General features: G+C 33.9%; 1 protein-coding gene across 1 annotated transcript in view; it reads right to left on the reverse strand.

Moving 5' to 3' along the window:
• Positions 1–10,805: 10,805 nt before the first annotated feature.
• The window catches only part of LOC106086426 (serine/threonine-protein phosphatase PP2A), a 40,299-nt gene continuing 30,280 nt past the window's right edge, over positions 10,806–20,824 (reverse strand). Inside the window, exons 2-4 of the mRNA XM_013251109.2 lie at positions 16,335–16,898; positions 16,078–16,268; positions 10,806–10,903 (exon numbers count right to left, since the gene is read on the reverse strand). Of these exons, the coding sequence (XP_013106563.1) occupies positions 10,831–10,903; positions 16,078–16,268; positions 16,335–16,898 (828 nt within the window). The 3' untranslated portion in view covers positions 10,806–10,830. The remainder of the gene's footprint in view (positions 10,904–16,077; positions 16,269–16,334; positions 16,899–20,824) is intronic.

The following is a 20,824-nucleotide window of genomic DNA, read 5'->3' on the forward strand; positions in this document are numbered from 1 at the left end:
AGATGTATTTATTGAAGATCAATATGTGTACTTTCATCTATTGCAAGTCTTTGGGGTCTTGAGGGGAATGGAAATGTTCAACAGCATTTATCAACCAACGCACAGTGGGATAGAACCAAAAAAAAACAAAACAGATATCTGCCATTTGGAAACGGATAAGGATAACTCTTTTAAATTTTGAATGGCTAAAGCAAAAGTGTTTTCGAGATGAAGTGCAAAAGGTGATCGGGCGCCACTTGGCATGGCCCTAAAGTTGGTTACCTCGACAATACGAAAAGTTGTGTCCAAAAAGCGCCTGGACGACCTAAGGCCTTGACTTCTATAATCATTAAACATTTCAAGGTTCATTCTCAAATGGCAGAATTTTTTATAGTATTTTTTCGATTCTAACCCACAGTGCACGCCACAGGGGCATTATATCGCCACTCCTATGGGTGACCACCATAAATGACCTATTACGGATGCTGGCTAAGGAGTGCTGGGAACCCGTATACTTCCCAGACAATATTATAATACTTCTAAGCGGTAAGCATGCGAACCCGGTAAGCAGAAGGGCCGAAAGGGTCTTGCAGATGGCAAACGACTGGGTCTCAAAAACTGAATTGGAAGTGTTACATTCAGAAGCGTACCGAGAAAGCTAACAGGTTTTGGGTACTATGTGGAATCCGAGGATAGTACACTGGCTGTACAGGAGCGTGATTAGACCAATACTTACATACGGGTTACCAGTTTGGTGGACGGCAATGAAGAAAAGGTGTAACATAAGGATTATACAACAGTTTTGTAGAACATGTTGTATGGGCATAGGCGGAGTGATGAGGACAACGCTCACTGGGGGACTGGAGACTACTCCAGATGTCCGACCATAGACATGCAGATTAAGTGTGATGGATCAATGGATAGAGGATAGAAGCATGTCATACCATTGCGGTATAATAGGGACGACGATAGTAAAGCTGGAAGGAATGGAAGTGGTTTTCGATCGGATACCTGAGAGGACACTTGAACTCAAATAGGAGACACTGCTGCCAACGTCATAGTCTTAGATTGACGGAACTCTGGTATTACCATCTGGAAGATCATGCTACACAGATGGGTCAAAGCTAGAGAACGGAGTGGACCTGGGGGTTCTACGTTGAGAACCCAGGGACTGAGATCTATTTTCGACTGTCTGGCCATACGATTTGACAGTTAAAGCTAGATGAATGCCGTCAATAAACTTGATTAATCCGAAGCCATTCGGGTCGAAGCATGGGCTACGAACGCATACAACATAGTGCAACAGCGAAACGATCAGCAGGACGATGAAAATCCTATGGGGAGATCCGGATTATGAGAAGACAGGGCTATTACTGAAAAGAAGTAAGAAGGAGGTCAGTATAGCTTTCAGTATCATAACGGGACATATACATAGGTCTACAAGATCACTTATGCAAAATCGGTGCGGCTGATAGCATGTGTAGGGCACGTGAGGAGGATGCTGCAACGTTGGAGCATTTCCTATGTCATTACCCGGCTTGCGAGGCTAACAGACACCGGCACTTTGGTTAAGACACAATACCAGATATGAAACAACTTAGTGATGTGGTATCAAAAACAATTGGGGATTTTGTAAGTGGCGCGGAATTACTGACATAGATTGTATTTTTCGAGGTAACTTTTTATACCCACCACCCTAGGATAGGGGGTATATATTTATTTAGTCATTCCGTTTGCAGGCCATCATAGCGCAGAGGTTTGTGAGGTACTATGCCATGTACAACTTCGCTCCAAAGTGGTGTAGCACTGCGACACGCCGTTCGGACTCGGCTATAAAAAGGAGGCCACTTATAATTGAGCTTAAAAAACTTGAATCTACTGCACTCATTGATATGTGAGAAGTGTGCCCCTGTTCCTTAGTGGAATGTTCATGGGCAAAATTTGCATTCCGTTTGCAACACATCGAAATATCCGATATTTCTGACCCTACAAAGTATATATATTTCGGATCGTCGTTAAATTCTAATACGATTTAACGATGTCCGTGGGTCTGTCCGTCCGTCTGTTGTAATCACTCTACAGCCTTAAAAATTGAGATATTGAGCTGGAATTTTTTGATGCACACTGGTTAAGTTCTTCAACGGGCCAATTCGGATAATATTTGGATATAGCTGCCATATAGACCGATCTGCCGATAAAGGGTCTAATGCCCATAAATGCTTTATTTTTTATTCGATTTCATAAAATCGGCTTCGCGACATCTGGCCCAAATATGGTTCAGATCGGGCAATATTTAGATATTGCTGTCATATAGACCGATCTGCCCATTATGGGTCTAAAGCCCATAAAAAGTATATTTATTACCCGATTTTTCTGAAATTTTAAACAGTGCCTTTATTAAGATATAGCTGTCATATAGGCAGATCTACCGATAAAGGATCTGAAGCCCATGAAAGCTTTATTTTTTATCCGATTTTGATGAAATTTGAAACAGTGGGTTATTTTAGTCCAACATCCCAATATCCGACCTATATATGGTTCTAATCGGGCAATATTGAGATATAGCTGCCATATAGACGGATATGCCGATTAAGGGTCTGAAGCCCATAAAAGGTTTATTTTTAACCGATTTCGCTGAAATTGGAAACAGTGAGTAGTTGTAGGCCTCCGAACATAGGACCCAAATATGGTTCAGATCAGACTATGTTTAGATATAGCTGTCATATAGACCGATCTGCCCATTATGGGTCTGAAGCCCATTATGGGTCTGAAGCCCATTATGGGTCTGAAGCCCATAAAAACTTTATCGGACTATATTTACACATAGCTGCCATATAGACCGATATGCCGATTAAGGGTCTAAAGCTCATAAAAGTTTTATTTATTACCCGATTGTGTCGAAATTTGAAAAAGTGAGTTGGTATAAGCCTCCCGACATCCGACCCTTATATGAGTCAGATCAGATCAGATAGTTATCATATAGACCAATCTTCCAATTTAGGGTCTTAATCCCATAAAAAGTAGATTTATTGTCTGAAAAAAACACTTGTATATGAGTTCTCGGGATGATCGAGACCAGCCACCATTAAGATACAACTACGGATATAGTAGTGGAGATATAATAAAATATTGTAGGATGATTATTATATCCTTGTTTAATTTGGTCCAGATTTGGTTATAGGTGCCGTATAGAACGATCTCTCGATTTGAAGTCTTGGCCCTATAAAAAGGGCATTTATTAACCGATTTCCTTGAAATTTGACGCAGTGATTTATGTTAGGTTTTTCAACATCCGTGTCCTATATGGTTCAGGTCGGTTTATATTTGGATATAGCTGCCAAAAGGACCAATATTTTGTTCTACAAAATTGAACAGTGACTTTTATATATATTAGCCCAATCAATGTCCGTGCCGAATTTGGGTGCATAAGTTATGCAATTTTCACCGGATTGTGACGAAAAGGGGTGTACATATATACCCAAGGTGATGGGTATCCAAAGGCCGAACTTAATGCCTTTTTATTTTTTAGTATTTAAAACGCACAACAACCCGGTTACTGGCTAAGGTGTATGTCCATTGTGGCATGGGGCGAAATCATATCCGCACCCTCTTTTTAACCTAACCTATCCCACAGTGCAACATTCTTCACAGACTTGAGGTGCTCTCCCATACTAAGAAAGCTTGGACACCAATCACTGACAGTAATTCTGTAAACGCAGTTGAAGCAAATTTTCCTTAAAAAGAAACTTCTCCCACTGCGTATGCATGCAAAATATCGTTATTTCTTGACATCCGTTTTGGTAAGTTGGGTTTTTATTGAGTGCAAAAATTGATTCGTTTTAGATTTTCCTGAAAAGAATTATACATACGTTTTTAAGGATTTTTTAATTTTTATTATTGATTGGTTGTTTGTTTTGTTGCATTTTGAATCATCATATTATTATCATCAATCATCTCTCAATATACGAAAGGAGTTTGTTTTTATCTTTATCCAGGGTTTTGCTAATAATTTGGGGGTTTTAAAAATTAAAAAAAAAAACTTAGGTCAATAACAATACTACAATATTTGTTTTATATTTTGTTTGTTTAAAAAAAAGTATTGTTAATTATATTTCTTTTTTAATTTATTTTTTGAGTACGTACGCATACAAAATATATTTCAATTTAGTTTTTGGTTTCATGTTTTTTTTGTAATTTTTTTCTAACCGTGTCTTGTAGAAGAATATTCGCAGAATACAAAAGCGAGGATTTTCGGTTGACTTTAATAGAAGAGAGAAAATAAATTGTGTATAAGAAAAATTCAAGTAAATCAAAATTTGAATGAATGGAACAAGGAAACCCAAACTTGTACAGGGGAGTAATGAAATGGAAAAATTATTGAAAATGTTAAAAAAAGTAGCACAAGTGTGTGATGTAACTTCTTTAGTGGTTATTAAATAAATTTTCAATCTTTTTTTATATTTTAAGCACTGAGTCGGATGGCTAATAGTCATATCCGACAATGTTTGTTGGGTAACATTTTTAAGAGTTTTAGGGGGATTAATCCTACATCCAAGTAATCATTGAAAATTTGAAAAACTGGATGTACAAGAGTCAGAGGCCGAATTACCGCATACATGGTGGAGTGTGCTGTCGTATCGAATGGAATTTCATTTCGTATTTAATGAACGTTATACCACTTTTATCGACATTTTATTTTCAATTTTTTTACAAATTATAATAGGTATAAATATTTGCGTTCTTAAATTTCAAATATTCTAGTTCAATAAAGAGACGCATAATTCACAATAGAGGCATTTTTAACGATTTTTCTCATTCACTTATGCGGTAAATCGGCCCAGATTTGGAGCGTTCGGTCTCAACGGTTATATTTTAAAGTAAAGCATCAGTTAGATAATTTAGATTAAGCCTGTTTTATCATAACAGAAGAGAAGTTCAAACTAACAGAAAATCGCAGGTAGGAGCTCTGGGGCCGAATTACCGCATACGTGAACTAGTAAAACCGTTCGAATTATCTCTATTGTGAATTATGTCGTTCTTTATTTAAAGATAATTTTTGAAATTTAAGAAGGCAAATATTTAAGTCGATCGTAATTTATAAAAAAAAATTACATTAAAATGTTTATAGAAGGGCTATAACAGCCACTAAATACGAAATTTTTGAAATTTTATTCGATTCGAAAGCGCACTCGATCACGTATGCGGTAATTCGGCCCCTAAATGAAATGATAGCAGATATTTTGTGAGCTAGGCATAAAGAAATTATATTCTGCCCAAATGTTGGATACTTGAAGAAAAGAAGGTCGCGTGCCTTGAGGTTAGCATTTCCGCTCTTTTAACTAAACGGCATAAATTGGAATTGGTATTCTTTCCAAGTTTGGGGTATCCCTTTCACATTGAACTCATGAGTTGGAAAATTGACTACAACATCAAAACAATTGTTCTAAGTGCTGTCGGATAACTCCAATAAAAGGAAGGGGTGATTATCATCTCTTTACAAAACACAAAAATTTATCGGGCACACTACATAAGTCGCTATGGAAGATGAATCGATAAGGGAATAACAATATTTTTGCAAGAAGATACCTGTGGTCAAATTCACCTTGTTGACTTCATGTAAGCCAAATGGCCGGTCAGTGGTAAACTTTGCAGTCACGAAATAGCACGCAGTGGACTTACATCCAAACCTGCCAAAATGTTGCTCTCGCAAATGCTACAGGTTGTCTCCTTACTTTCGTTTAGATATTCTTAGATTCATTTGTCAGCAAAGTTCCTTCCTGTAATGATGTCAACATGAGTCAACATAGAATGATGATTAGTATTGGTATCGATAATTGAAATAATCGAATATGTTATCTCTAGTTAAAAAAAATTAGGTCGGTCTTTAAATGAACTCAACAGAGGCGGATGTCTTTCAATTATAACACTTCCCGCAAGAAGACACAATGATATGTTGCCCAAACAGCATCTACTTGGTTGTTTTCGCATCAGCCATCGAAATCATCATCTTTCGCCCAGAGATATCGTGTTGGACCTAGAGCAGAGTACGAATTACCGCATACGTAAAGAGTAATATCTTTCGATATTGAAGCAAGCAGAAATTTTCACTAAAGACAACTTTTTTAAGAAATTGCGAAAACATAAAGTGTATAGGGCCCATGAACATCATTACGATCGTCGAAATCTGCCTATTGTGAATGTTAACAAATATTTCAATTTTGTATATTTTATTGATTCAATTGTAATTTGAATCTTAAAAAACGCACATTGAAACATGTAAGAAAAGCGTTAACAATAATTTTTAAAGGTTTAATGACGATATTTCAAACAAATTTATGTCGACTGATCGCTTGACATTATCTGGTTAATTGAATCCTGTATCATAATAAGGCAACATATATAATCGTTGTTGTTGTAGCAGTGTAGATAAGGGATTCTATCGGCTCAATCCGGTACATACAACCGGCTGCCAATTACAGTTGTTTAATTAAAATTCACAATAGTGCCAAAAGGAAGCTGGCTTATTCAATGTGGCATAATCTGCTGTTTTAGCATAAATCGCATTAACGTACTGCGAAGCAACAACGACAACAAATAAGAACGTAAACAATGACATGTTTGAAAAGTTTAATGAAAATTCAAAAATTAGTTGTCGGCTGATCGCTTGGCATAACCTTGTTAAGTGAATCCTGTATCATAACAAGGCAACACATCAAATCGTCTCCAATTACAGTTGTTTAATTACAATTCACAATAGCGTCAAAAGGAAGCTGGCATATTCAATGTGGCGTACTCTGCGGTTTTAGCAAAAATCGCATAAACGTACTGCGATGCAACAAAGTCCTCTCTCTGCTTGCATTACTAGTCCTCTATATGTAGTTTTATTTAATTCCCTTCATTTATTATAAATTAATAATAGGTGTTACTAGGCATCAACCCCTGAAATTCACTGCTGTATAACCAAAGGCTTACAGAATAGGATGATTTCGTAAAAAATTTTACCAATGAAGACACGGATATGGCATCATTCATAGCTATGGGCCACTGCTGTTCGCAGCTTGGAAATAGAATATTATTGGTCAACCTTGACAATGCATGATAGAAATTTTTTCTCTTCGTTGGAGTTGTCATTCAACGCATTTCTGTTCTCGTTTTTCCCATATTAAAAGGCCTTTTTGTCAAAACAAACTAGGCTAAGTATTGTAAGTATATCAACTTTTTGTTTTATTCCAGTCATTTCTAAGGATTTTCCCATATCAATGGGTACCTCGGCTCATATTACTTTATAAACAAATGGCTCCAAACACTATCCCCTTAAGCAATGCTACCAGCATTCGTGTAGATAGAGCTTCCTTAAAGACATTTTTAAGAAATTTTTTCTAAAGACAAAATTTTCAAAAAAAATTTTCTAAAGACAAAATTTTCTAAAGACAAAATTTCTAAGAAATTTTCTCCAAAGACAAAATTTCTAAGAAATTTTCTCTAAAGACAAAATTTCTAAGAAATTTTCTCTAAAGATAAAATTTCTAAGAAATTTTCTCTAAACACAAAATTTCTAAGAAATTTTCTCTAAACACAAAATTTCTAAGAAATTTTCTCTAAAGACAAAATTTCTAAGAAATCTTCTCTAAAGACAAAATTTCTAAGAAATTTTCTCTAAAGACAAAATTTCTAAGAAATTTTCTCTAAAGACAAAATTTCTAAGAAATTTTCTCTAAAGACAAAATTTCTAAGAAATTTTCTCTATAGACAAAATTTCTAAGAAATTTTCTCTAAAGACAAAATTTCTAAGAAATTTTCTCTAAAGACAAAATTTCTAAGAAATTTTCTCTAAAGACAAAATTTCTAAGAAATTTTCTCTATAGACAAAATTTCTAAGAAATTTTCTCTAAAGACAAAATTTCTAAGAAATTTTCTCTAAAGACAAAATTTCTAAGAAATTTTCTGTAAAGACAAAATTTCTAAGAAATTTTCTGTAAAGACAAAATTTCTAAGAAATTTTCTCTAAAGACAAAATTTCTAAGAAATTTTCTCTAAAGACAAAATTTCTAAGAAATTTTCTCTAAAGACAAAATTTCTAAGAAATTTTCTCTAAAGACAAAATTTCTAAGAAATTTTCTCTAAAGACAAAATTTCTAGGAAATTTTCTCTAAAGACAGAATTTCTAAGAAATCCAAAGACCAAATTCTGCGAACCATCTGAAGCCAAAAGTTTTAAAAAATTATCTCCAACACAACATATCTGAGAATGTTTTCAAAATAATAAAATTTCTTTGAACATCAACAAAATTTCTTAAAGCAAAATTCTTAAATAAAATATTTCTGCTAGTTTAATTTGACTCAGTGCTTGGTTGACTTGATATTTTCTTAATTTGTTTAAATTTTTATTTCTAATATGCGGTGCAGGCAAATAAATTCTAGGCGTTATGTTTGGTGTGCCTAAAAGCTTTTTGGTAAGCATGTGATCACTAGTGATCTCTGTGCCTGACGGGTTCAACCATTAGAGCTTTACCTCAAAATCCGAACAAATAACATCTATGTTTTGTTTTCACATTCCAAAAAAAGTTCAATAATTTTATTTTAAATTATTTTTTTTGTGGTTTATAAGGGCAGAGAAAAAGCGTAAATAAGGTAAGTCACTAAAAACAAAAAAAAAAAAGAAAAAACATCAGAAAAGTGGGTGTGTAAAAACAAACAATTGTTCACATTGCTAAAGCTTTAATGGCACAAAATATAATTATATTAACTTTTGTTTTGTTTTGTTTTTTTTCTTGCTTTGCTAATAAAAAAGGGATCACTTGTATTTTGTATATATAAAAAAAATAATAAAAGATAGTTTTTTTGTTTAATACGAATATGAATAGTATAAAAAAAATAATTAGATAATACAAATATTTATGTAGTGTGTGTATGTGTGTGAAAGAGTATATGGGAGTGAGAGAATATGTGAAACTTGGTTTGATAAATACCAAAAAAAAAAATCAAAGTCATTTTTTATTTTAAATAAATTTTTAAATATATATTTTTTTGTTTTGTTTTTGTTGTTTTATGTATGGTAGTTTTTGTTTAATATTATTAATATTTTAATCGCATTTGTTTAGCAATAAAATATAATATATATAATTTTTTTTCGTTTTTTTTTTTAATAAATTGTAATTGTTTTCACATTTTATTTGCATTTGTTGTTGTTGTTGTTGTTGTTGTTCTTGTTGTTATGTTTTATATTTATTATTAATATTATTTGCTCTAAACATTTTAAGTAGATTTTTTGTTTCCTCTTAGTTTGTTGGTTGTGTTGTTTTTCATTTGTTGTTGTTTGAAAACTAAAAAGAGAATTTACATTATCTTAAAGGTGAGTGGTGAGGTGAGTTACTACCAAAGGGAATAATAATGATGATGGTGAAGAAGATGGTAAAGGTGAACATGATGGTGGTGTTTTTGATAACAGTAATGAAGGTGTTGATGAGCTATGGTTGTTGTTGTTGGTTTTTTTGAATGCTGAGTAGTGATAAAAAAGACAAAAAAGTAGGGTGTGTTTGTTGCTAGTTTTGTTTTGTTTTTTTGTTTGTAACTAAGGTATCCGTTATACACTGCATATGAAAGGTAGTGTTTGTAAGTAGGTGTAACTGAGTCTGCGCCTCGCTTTCGCCTTTTATTTTTTTTTAGTTTTCTCTGGTTTTTTGAAAATTATAAACTATTTTAGTTCTTGTTTATTTTTGATTTTTCCTTAAAAGTAGTTTCTTTTCTTTTTCAATTATGTTCGTAATTAACGATTTGTTGTTTTCGTGATTGTTGAGCCAACTATGTTTCTTGGTTACACATGCGCTTCATTCACACCTATTAACCAACCGCACTTCAGGCTAAGGCTAACTTTCTGCATTTTTGTCATTGCAGACACTTGCTGGGCTCTTTTTAAACTGGCAGAGGTACTCACACTCTATGCAATGCCCCTCTTTCTTATCTTCAGCCTTTTGAGAAATGGTGTCGTCTTAGGAGCAACATCCAACAGTTTATGGTATACATGATTTTAAGCGACACGCCTTCATCTTTTTCTTCTCTCTTATGAACCATGTTGGTTAGTTGCTATTGAGAAGTTTTTAAAAGCGGCCACATATAGCTTGGGATTTTTTGAATGGGGGAAATCATAGAAAAAAGATGATCGAACAAATTAGAATTTCCTTTTGTACTTCTTCTCTTGTGTAGAGAGGAGAGTAGTTTAAAATTACTCGCAATTTTTTTTTTTTGTATAATTTATTTTTATTTTTTTGCTATTTTTGTTTTCTTTTTTTTTATTAAGTTTTCTCATTCATTCTGTTCTCTTTTATATAATAATTACAGCTTTGTTGTAACTCTAATTGTATATAAATTAAATCGGCTTTTGTTGCTGTTTTCTTACAATGATGATGACGGCGGCATCGGCGGCGGTGGCTCTCCATGATGTATCCATGCTCTCTCTCTCTGTTCCTTCTAGGATATTCCTTGCCTTCTTTTACTATGTATCAGCTTTACCACCATCTCTACCGTTCTACATCCTTATTGGTTTCTGTACTTATTACCATATACATATAAATATTTCTTGCATTATTTTTCTGTTCGCTTTGTGTATTTTCCTCGGCCATTTGTTGTTCTTGATGGATGCTTTGTGGTTGTTGGTTGCTGGTTTTTTTCTTAAGGGGCTTTCGTAGGTCTGGTTTCTTTTTGTATTGTAACTCTACTACTTGCCGCATTTGTTGTGTTGGTTGTTGCGGTTTATTTTATCTTTTTTTATTATCATTATTAGTTTTATATAAATGTAAATGTTTTTGTTGTAATGGTTTTTAATTTCTGTTTTTGTTGTTGTAGGTAATTTCTCTTAAAGGAAATAATCTGGTGTTCTTCGTGTAACATGTGGCTCTCCACGCCTTGGTGCTGGGTCGAATTGTAGGCTGAAAAACAAAAATGGAACAGAAAATGATTTCAATAAATTATCGCTTAAAATTTAGAATTATGTAATTTTATATTTCAACAAAATAGCAAATTTGTATCAATTAATGTCAAAAAGTATAATCGCCTTGCTTACAGCTGTTTCATTACTATTCACAATAGCACTGCCCCTCTATGCTGTTTGCTCATATCACAATAGTCAACTCTGGTAGCATTACTACATAAGGGTAATTGCTTGTCTACCACCTGGTACTAAAAATGGGTAGGCAAACCGCAAAAAAAGTTTTCAGTGCAAGTCTGGTCCGAATTACCGCATACGTTATTGAATGCGCTTTCGTAACGAATGAAATTCTATTTCGTATGTAATGGGTGTTATACAACTTGTATATATATTTTTTTTTGTAAAAATAATTATAAATAATACTGGAATTATATATTTGCGTTCTAAAATTTCAAAAAATTCCCTTTCGATAAAGACATGCATAATTCACAATAGAGATTTCGAACGAATTTACTCGTTCACGTATGCGGTAATTCGACCCTTTTTGTTTGTCATAAGGCGGCAAACGTCATTTACCAATTTATAAATAAAATTTGCAAAAGTGGAGATACAAGTCAAATAAAATTTATTAAGATTTGTGCACATAATTTTATAAACAATTATTTTGCCATTCACAATAGAGGTATTACTGCAGGTGGCCACACTTATTTGTGAAAAACATATCATGGCAATCCTGACGAAAGATATTCTACAAAAACCTGCACTGATCAATTATCCAGAACATCGTTGTACTGGCTAGATGTGTTTTCTTAAAAATTTTAATGCAAAACACAGCTATTGTTTGTGGCTATTGCTTAAATAGCGGTAATGTGATCTCTTTATTAGTTATGTTAGTTAACGAAGTTCTGGATAAATTACCAGTGCAGGCTTATATAGAACATCTGTTGTCAGTATTGCCATGTTTTGTTTTTCACAGAAATGCATCTATTGTGAATGGTAAAATAATATTGAAAAAAATATTATATATGGAATTGAGTGCACAAATCTTAATAAATTTTATTTGACTGCTATACCCAAACATGTTTTGCAAATTTTAGCTAAAAATTTTACAAATACGTACACTTTCTTTTTCGTATTATTTTGACGCGTCGTCAAATGGCGTTACCACTTCATAGCACACAAACAGACTTGCATTGGAAACTTTTTTCGCGTTTTATTTTTACCCTTCACGGCATATATACGTATCCAGTACTAAAATAAAACACAGCGAATATACCTTCGTTACGCTATGCTACAAACAATGACTTGGTTATACCAAAATACATTGCTATGGATCACTACCACCATTGATATTAAATTTATCGTCACCAATCCGCAACATGGAAATCGAGTATTATGTGAGTATTAGCCAACCATATTCAATACAAAGAAATGGCCTGAATAATTTTTTTTCTTCTTTTAGTTGTGATTTGGAACCCTTCTGCTTTATTTGTAGTAAAAACTGGTATTTTTGGAAAATCTAATTATAAAAATAATAATAAAATAATACTTTAACAAAAATGCAAATTTCTATTATAAACGTCTCTACTAACAGCTGTTTCAAAAACATTCACAATATTCAATGTGGCCATGGCTTATATTTAAACTAATTAACCTAAGACCGTTGACAAAAAACGATGCATTCCTTTGGCCAATCTGCCACACTTTTTGCTGATAAATAAACACAAATACAAAAAAATCCATTGAATCATTGGGTTTCATTGAAATATATCGAAAAACATAATCCCGAATGCTTACAATGTCACCCTTTAATTCAAAGTAAATCAAAAATTTCGCTTACGATATGTCTATGCATTTCATTAGTTTCTGATTATATTCTGTCGACGAATAGAGCCAATCTAATTTCGCAATATATCGACCACTTCAACATTGCTACTGATGACTTTTCGTTCGTTTTCGTTCAAATTTCCTTTTGCGTGTTCAAAACATTGAAACTTCATAATAGAATATTACGTGGCTTTTATGCAACCTTTCAATGTGTTGTGTAGTTTCTGTCCTCTTTTTCAACAAATAAATGATTATTCAATCAAAAGTAATTAACCCGCAATACCCCTTTTGATATCATGGCAACAAATATACTCCAATAACAGCTGTTTAATTATCATTCACAATGGTGTCGAAAGTAAACTGACATATTCAGTATGGTGTACCCTGCTGTTTTAAAAATAAAACCCATCTCTCTGCTTGTATTCCAAGTCCTCTATATGTTTTCTTTAATTCTCTTTATTTATTAGGAATAATAGCCTGTTCTTTAATCTCGAAACTCAAGAGTTTGTTTTAACTGCTATTCGAGCAAAAAGGGAAGAATCAAAAGAGCTAATTACTCATCAAAAACAAATACTAAAAACCGTCTATATAGACGAATAGATGGGAAAAAGAAGCCCTGACGATCGAAAAGCAAACGTTCGACATCGACAAACAGGTTATAAGTGTTACTTAGCATCAACAATAGCGTAAAGGCCTGAAATTCATTGCTGTGTAACTATTGGCAAACAGAATAGAATGACTTCGTAAACAGCAAATGACGTGGACCATTCTTTGATGCACCTTGGTGCTGCCACAACAGGCTTCATTAAAAATTTCGTTTTAGTAGCTTGGACATTGAATATTATTGGAGTTGTAATTCATTTCTGTCCTGTTTTTCACATTTTCAAAACAACACTACAAATACTCGTAGTTAAACTACCTACAACTTCCTGTTGTATTCCATTCACAATAGTGATAGCGAAATGCAGCAATTTTCAGTGAAGCTAGCTACGTTTAAAGCATACATCGCTAGGGCGGGCTTAGCTGTTTCGTGTACGCTCATTTTAAGTCACAATGATTTTCCCATATCAAAGGGTACGTAGACCGAACTTTTAGATTGTATTTTGCATATAAATAATAAACCATCATTTTCGTATTTGCAAAATTTGTAAACGAAAACATTTTAAACATCCCCACTGAAGGCAGTTCAATTATAATTCACAATAGAGAAAAGCAATTCATTTATTGTGAATAATAATTAGTGTTAACAACATAGAAACAATGCAACGGTATTGATTTTATGACACCACATCCAGTTAAAAATATTATAGGTTATGCTAAGCCGAAGGACACGAACTATTAGAGAATATTGATTCCTTTTGCACATGCTAGATAAAAAAGGAAACCAAAAGATAAAATGTAGAATAAAGCAAAAATGCAAATTTCCCTTTTTTGTCCTTTCCGTTCGCTCCGACACGGGAAAGCAGTCAGTACCACACAGTCTAACACTTTGAGGTCCGATCTGTGTGGTGTTCACGGCTATCACAAGAAGCTTAGCTGCGAGCTACTGGGCGCATCCACAAGTTGCGGGTGGTGGAATGCTCCATACGGATTAAATGAAATCAGCGGTATCGAGCGGAGTCTCAGTGAGAGGCCGGGCAGCAACGGTTCTTGCATAAATATTGAGTGCCTATGCAACAAGGCGAGTTATTCGGTCCTTTGGGCCGGAACGAGCTTGCGAGGATCGCAACCTCCACTTGCAAATGAGGCTACAACAACAACAACGAGGATCGCTACCTCCACATACAAAAGTGGCTACCAATCACATGGCAGCCGGTAGTACGTAACGGATTGACTCGATGACAACACACTGCTACAACAGCAACAACAAATGTGACAACAAAACAAACAGTTTATGTAAAGTTTTCTAAATCCATAATGACTGAGACATTTACTTTTCACCGTGTCTACAACGTCATCCAACTAATGTCATCAGTTCTTTTTCAAAAGCACCTGAGTATCTCATGGATAACTAATAGTCACAGTAGAGAGGATAACATAAAATCCCTATACCCACCAGAGATTCGTAGATGAAATCTTTCACACTATTATTGAAAGCCTCTTCTCTATCCCAAAAAGTCTACCCACCTAATTCCTTGTCATTCGAACAACCACAGCAGTAGGCGTGATAGTAGTTGCTTGCAAATTATAGTTCAAGATGGTTATTTCTTGTTTGCATGTGAAATGTGGCTTGGGGTTTCAACATTGAGAATTAAAACCATTAACTAATTTTACCCAAAACTTTTCTTCCTGAGAAGCCACATGACAAAATGTCACACTTTATGTAGCCTATCGGATCATATGCCGTTCGGGTTCAGATTTCAAATGAATAAACCGTTCAAATAATCTTCCCCCTGGGTTCTTATTGTCTTCTACCATCGACAGTGACTCACTAAAGTGTTTGAGAGTTTCTGACAGCTGAGTTGTGTATGATTCTAAATACAACTCCAAGCATTTGACGTCAACCCAGTAGAACAAAAGTCAGACAACTGGAGTCGACACACTTGATCTGAGGGCTTCGATTTGTTATTTTGGTAAAGCAAAACCCGAGAGTCACTTTATACATATGTATGTATGTATAGCTACAAAAAGTTAATCTACCAACAATCTTCTGTGTAACAATTGAAACAGTCCTAAATTAAATTAAATTTCAAAAAATTCTCAAAAAAAAACCAAAAAGCCCAAAAACAAAAATATGTATAAATTTGCAAAAATATTTCTCTTATCATAAATTCATAAACGAAATATTTATTGTTGGCCTTTAAAGAAATTTCACGTCGCCTTTCCAAAAGATTGTATATTTAATCTTTTAGAAGAAATGAACCATTGAAGATTAGATAAAACAAATGACTGTCGCGTCAAAAAAGTGTAAATAAGAAAGGTAACCAATAACAACAATGTTAAGTGCCTTAAGAAAAATAATAATGAAATAAATTAAACAAGAGCAGCCCAAGAGAACTATGGGCCAAATTATATTGTCACTATTATTCTCAATGATATTCGAGTTTCTTAAAAATGTAAGAGTTCTCGGACACTACTTTAAATTGGCGAGTAACATGGCATGCCATAGTAGCACAGAGGTTCTAATCCAAAAATTTCAGCGATTTTCAGCGTTGGTTATCCCTTCCTAATGCTGGAGACATTTGTGAAATAATTTGCAACGTAAAAACTTCTTCACTAAGAGGTGTCGCACTTTGCACTTTTGGACTGTACACTGAACTTAAACTTGAATCGGACAGCATTGTTATGTGATATTTCCTCTGTTCCTTAATTTGTTGCAAAAAACGTTTGGGACATAAAAATACTTACAATGAAAATTTGAGTGAATCGTCTAATTCCATAAGGGCCGCTTGATTGCCGCAACGATAACAATAATTTGGCGCTGAGAAAATTGTGACAACATTGCGGTCATGACACCAATTGTAGCCCTCCATGACCAATTGATGGGCGCGTGATACCAAGGTTAGACCATTTGTGCTGTTAAATGTTTCCGAAATATCCTAAAGAAAACAAAACACCCATGTCATTAAATAACCTTAGACTTTTGTATTTCATTAAGTACTTACCTGACCAAAGGTATAACCAGCACCACGTGGTGAAATACCCCAGCCACCTCTATCATCGGGATCGGACCATAATAGGTCGCACATGGGTCCCTCATGCGGCACCTCTTGTAGGCGGTCCAGCGCGCGGATGTGATCCAAACTATCAATTGATGGACTTAGGCCACCATGTAAGCAGAATATTTGACCATCGACCAAAGCGGTCAGTGGCAAATAATCGAATAAGTCGGTAAAATATTTCCATACATTGGCATTGCCATATTTACGCAGACATTCGTCGTAGAAGCCATAAACTTGCGTAATTTGTCGCGACTCATGATTGCCACGCAAGATGGTGATTCTCTCGCGATAGCGTACCTTAAGGGCCACCAATAGTGTAACAGTCTCCACCGAATAGTAGCCACGATCAACATAATCACCCATAAACAAATAATTTGTATCGGGCGATTTGCCGCCTATCCGGAATAATTCCATAAGATCGTGAAATTGACCATGGACATCGCCGCATACTGTTACAGGACATTTAACTTCTTGTACATTTGATTCCTTGGAAAGTATCTCCTTGGCCTAAAATGAAAAAAAGAGGGGGAGAAAACATTAGACTATGGAGAAATAAAAAGTTGCAAAACAATTTTTTAAACAAGTTAAAAAAAAACTAACTTAAAATGGTTAGGTGATGATTTGATGATAGCAAATAAGGCGATTGGGATTCGAATCCCATCAGAGGATTTGATTCTGTCGCTACAAAATATAGAACTGAAGTATGTTAAACCTATCCCATCAACATTTGTATATGTTTCTGTGCAAAGTTTTCGTTTTTTTGATACCATGTTAAACACAGATTGCCTGCCCGCCTATACTTTCCTCTATCTCTATCACTTATTTTTCAGGTTGTAATTCAGTTTTTATAATTGCCCTGTCTTTTCGCTGTCATCGCCTGTATTTTCTGTCCATTTGCTTATTTGTTATGCCCTTTAACCTTTGGTCTGTTCGTGTCCGTTATGCGTCTTTCACTTCAACTATGAGCCACTTTAATAATACAGCTATTGCAAATACATATTGCGAAGAGCTCTATTGTGAATTATTAAAAAACCGCTGTTACTGTTATTACTATTACCAATCACAAAACAAATAAACTGCCAAAGATGAAATATTTAACACTTATTTTTCAGGCTGTAATTTACAGTTTTTTCCATTCGCCTGTCTTCTCGCTAGCCTCGGTACATTATTCTGGCCTTTTGCCTAATTGTTATGCCCTTTAACCTTTGGTCTTTTACGAATTTCGTCTTTGCAACTGTTTAATGGAATACATGTCCTTTATGCGTCTTTCACTTCAACTATGAGCAACTTTAATAATACAGCTACTGCAAATATATATTGCGAAGAGCTCTATTGTGAATTATTAAAAAAAACAGCTGTTATTGTCATTACAATTACCAATCCCAAAACAAATAAACTGCCGAAAATGAAATATTTTAACACCGGTATTCAGATTTCCTTTAAAGAATTGTTAGGTTTTGTGAATGAGGCCGTAATTATTTAACCAAATTTGTTAGTGTACGTGTACGTGTTTATATTCTCTTGCAGTGTTGTTACTTTTAATTGTTCTGCTTAGAATTCCTGTTCTATTGTATATCATATTGCAACAAATTTCCATTTTTGTTGTGTTTCATTTCGTTATCACTTGTTATATGATCCCATTTTCCCATTTAGGAAATACATATTGTAATTAATTATTTTTGTATAGTATGTATAAATTAAAGACCTTCCTTCATATAACATCTATAAATAGAAAGAAAAACAAAGCTATTTTAATTTGTGAATAAAATCTACGTAGGAATAATTGATATGCGGTTCATTCATTTGTACCTTCATTTTTCTATATAGACATTACTTTTTGAGTAAAGTAGAAACGTTTACAATAATTATATTAAAGATTTTCTTTACATTTAAAAGCTTGCCTAGACAATATAAAATTCATTGGGAGATAGGAACATGTGTTATACTAGCCCGACCCTTTCCTCGAATGTAACCATTGCCAGCTTTTAATTCAAAGCAACAATTTTATAGCAGCTACAAGTGTGATTCATACAAACTCTAGTAATAGCGTTTATGAAATAAACATATGGCAGAAAATGATGATAGCAGAGCAAAATGTCATATTTTATCTTTTGCAGTTAGTGGGGCAAATGGGAGATTAACAAAAGAAATGCACTCTTTTGTGCGAGTGATTCTATATACATGCATTTTATATGTATTTGTTCAATATAATCTCGTTTACTGAAAAATTACAAGTCACTTTTGGTTTTTTCCAGAGCTATGCAAGACTTCTTACTCTTCATTTTGTAGAAATTAAAACTTTTTCGAATCTGAAAGTTCCGTTATTTTCCCAAATTAAAGATAAATCTGCTATGTACCCTTGGGGAAAATCATATATTTGAGGGTATAGGGAACAACATGCTGCTTGCGAGACAGTGAAACATGTACAAAATAAGCTAGTTCAAGTGACTTCAATTCTACTTATTCACAATAGCAAAAATTCCTGCTTATTTGTGTACCAATCACTGCTTTAGGCATACTCAAAACGCATCATTTAAAAACTCCCCAATATTAGTCTTATGTGTCTACCATGCTTGGCAACCCTGTTAAAGTTACGTTGACAAATTTGAAATTTGTTGCCAACCACTTTTCGGCAACCATTTGTTATTGCTGTGAAATTACTGTTAAAATAGTTGAACAATGAAATTAAAAAGTGATTCACTTGTTTACAAAAAATTAATATGTTTATTAATTATTTATATGTATGTGTGTTTATGGGCTTGGATATGTATATAATTAGCATAAAATAACAAAAACTGAAAATGTTAATAGAGCAAATAGGGCCACAATAGCAGTGTCTATGTTTTTGCTATAGAAAAACACCAGTCACCTGCCTCACACTTTTTTCAAAATAAATGGATACATTTTAAAGCAAACTTAAAATGGAAAATGTTGCAAATTAAAGAAAAAATTGTAACAACACAGGTTGTGGGCTGTCACATGAAGTGTTGTTGCCATTGAAACAGAAGGTAACAAAAGCAAAGACATACAATACGAAAAATACAGTATTTTAATTGCGCCTTTTGGATGCCAAATGTCATTAGTAAAAAGAGGCCCCATCTTTCAGTTATATTTTAGTTGCAAGTAGTGGTCAATAGGTGTCGTTGGACCCAATCTTTTTAGCGATTTTCATAAAATTTTATATTTTTAGAGTAATTTTGCGTCTGTGAGCCCCAAAATAAATATATATACCAATTAAATTTGACCTGCATACGAATTGGGTTAATATATGTGTACTTTTTGATAGATTATGTGCAAGTGGTTTCATCTCAATGAATACAATGCCATCTATCTATACATTCAAAATTATTCCTAATCGACTTTTTCAAATGTCATATCTTTACGTACTGTATGTCTTTGGCAATGGTTTTGCAAATAATATTGACTAATGGATTTGATCTTAAGCAGCAAGGAAATTGAATTGAGCCAAATATTTATATGGAAATTCTCAATACTCCTTAGCAAATGGCTGTGTTGCTTATTTATTTTTTCTTTTTTTGTTTACACTTTTCTTCTATTTTAATATTTTATTTATTAATATTTTATAGTTCAAATTGAATCTCGACAGCAGACACTGTTTAGCGTAATTATTTTTGACCGTCTTGACATTTGGATTTAATGTAGGCATATTTGCCCATTTATGAAGAAAGTAAGGTAGCAGCACAAAGAATAACCCATTAACTGGAGCCATTATAAGCACTGTTTTATTTTAGTACTTTATGGATAAGTTCTGTATAAATTATCAGTACAGGCTTATGTAGAACACATCCGTTCAGGATTTCCATGATATTTTTTTCACATTTAAATGCGGCCACCTGCAGAAATAACTCTATTGTGAATGGCAAAATAAAACAAACAGGGCTGAATTACCGCAAACTTGAACGAGAAACCCCGTTCGAAATATCTCTATTGTGAATTTTGTATTTCTTTATTGAAAGAGAATTTTTGAAATTTAAGAACGCAAATGTTTAAGTCGACCCTAAAGAATTTACATTAAAATGTTTATAAAATTGGTACAACATCCATAAAATACGAGATGAAATTTCATTCGATTCGAAAGCGCACTCGATCACGTATCCGGTAATTCGGCCCCAACTTGCCCTGTATAAAATTTTTGAGTTGTTTTTGTTGTTGTAATTATATTTTTATGTTGAGGTGGGGATCCTCGTCAAGCTCCTGTAGGTGAGCATGCTCGTTCCACTTCGAAGGACCGATCGCCATGGGAACATAGTTGTCATTAAAGTAAAACACAGCAACAATTAGGAGGCCTATTGTGAATAAATTGAAGGATAATGTAATTGACACTCACAAATGAGCCAGCAGCTGAGGGGTTATTGAAATCTATTGTGACGTATTGGTAAACAAGTGTTATTGTTATTATCTTTGCTGATTCC

This window comes from Stomoxys calcitrans, chromosome 3 (genome assembly GCF_963082655.1).
Source record: "Stomoxys calcitrans chromosome 3, idStoCalc2.1, whole genome shotgun sequence".
NCBI classification, from domain to species: Eukaryota; Metazoa; Arthropoda; class Insecta; order Diptera; family Muscidae; genus Stomoxys; species Stomoxys calcitrans.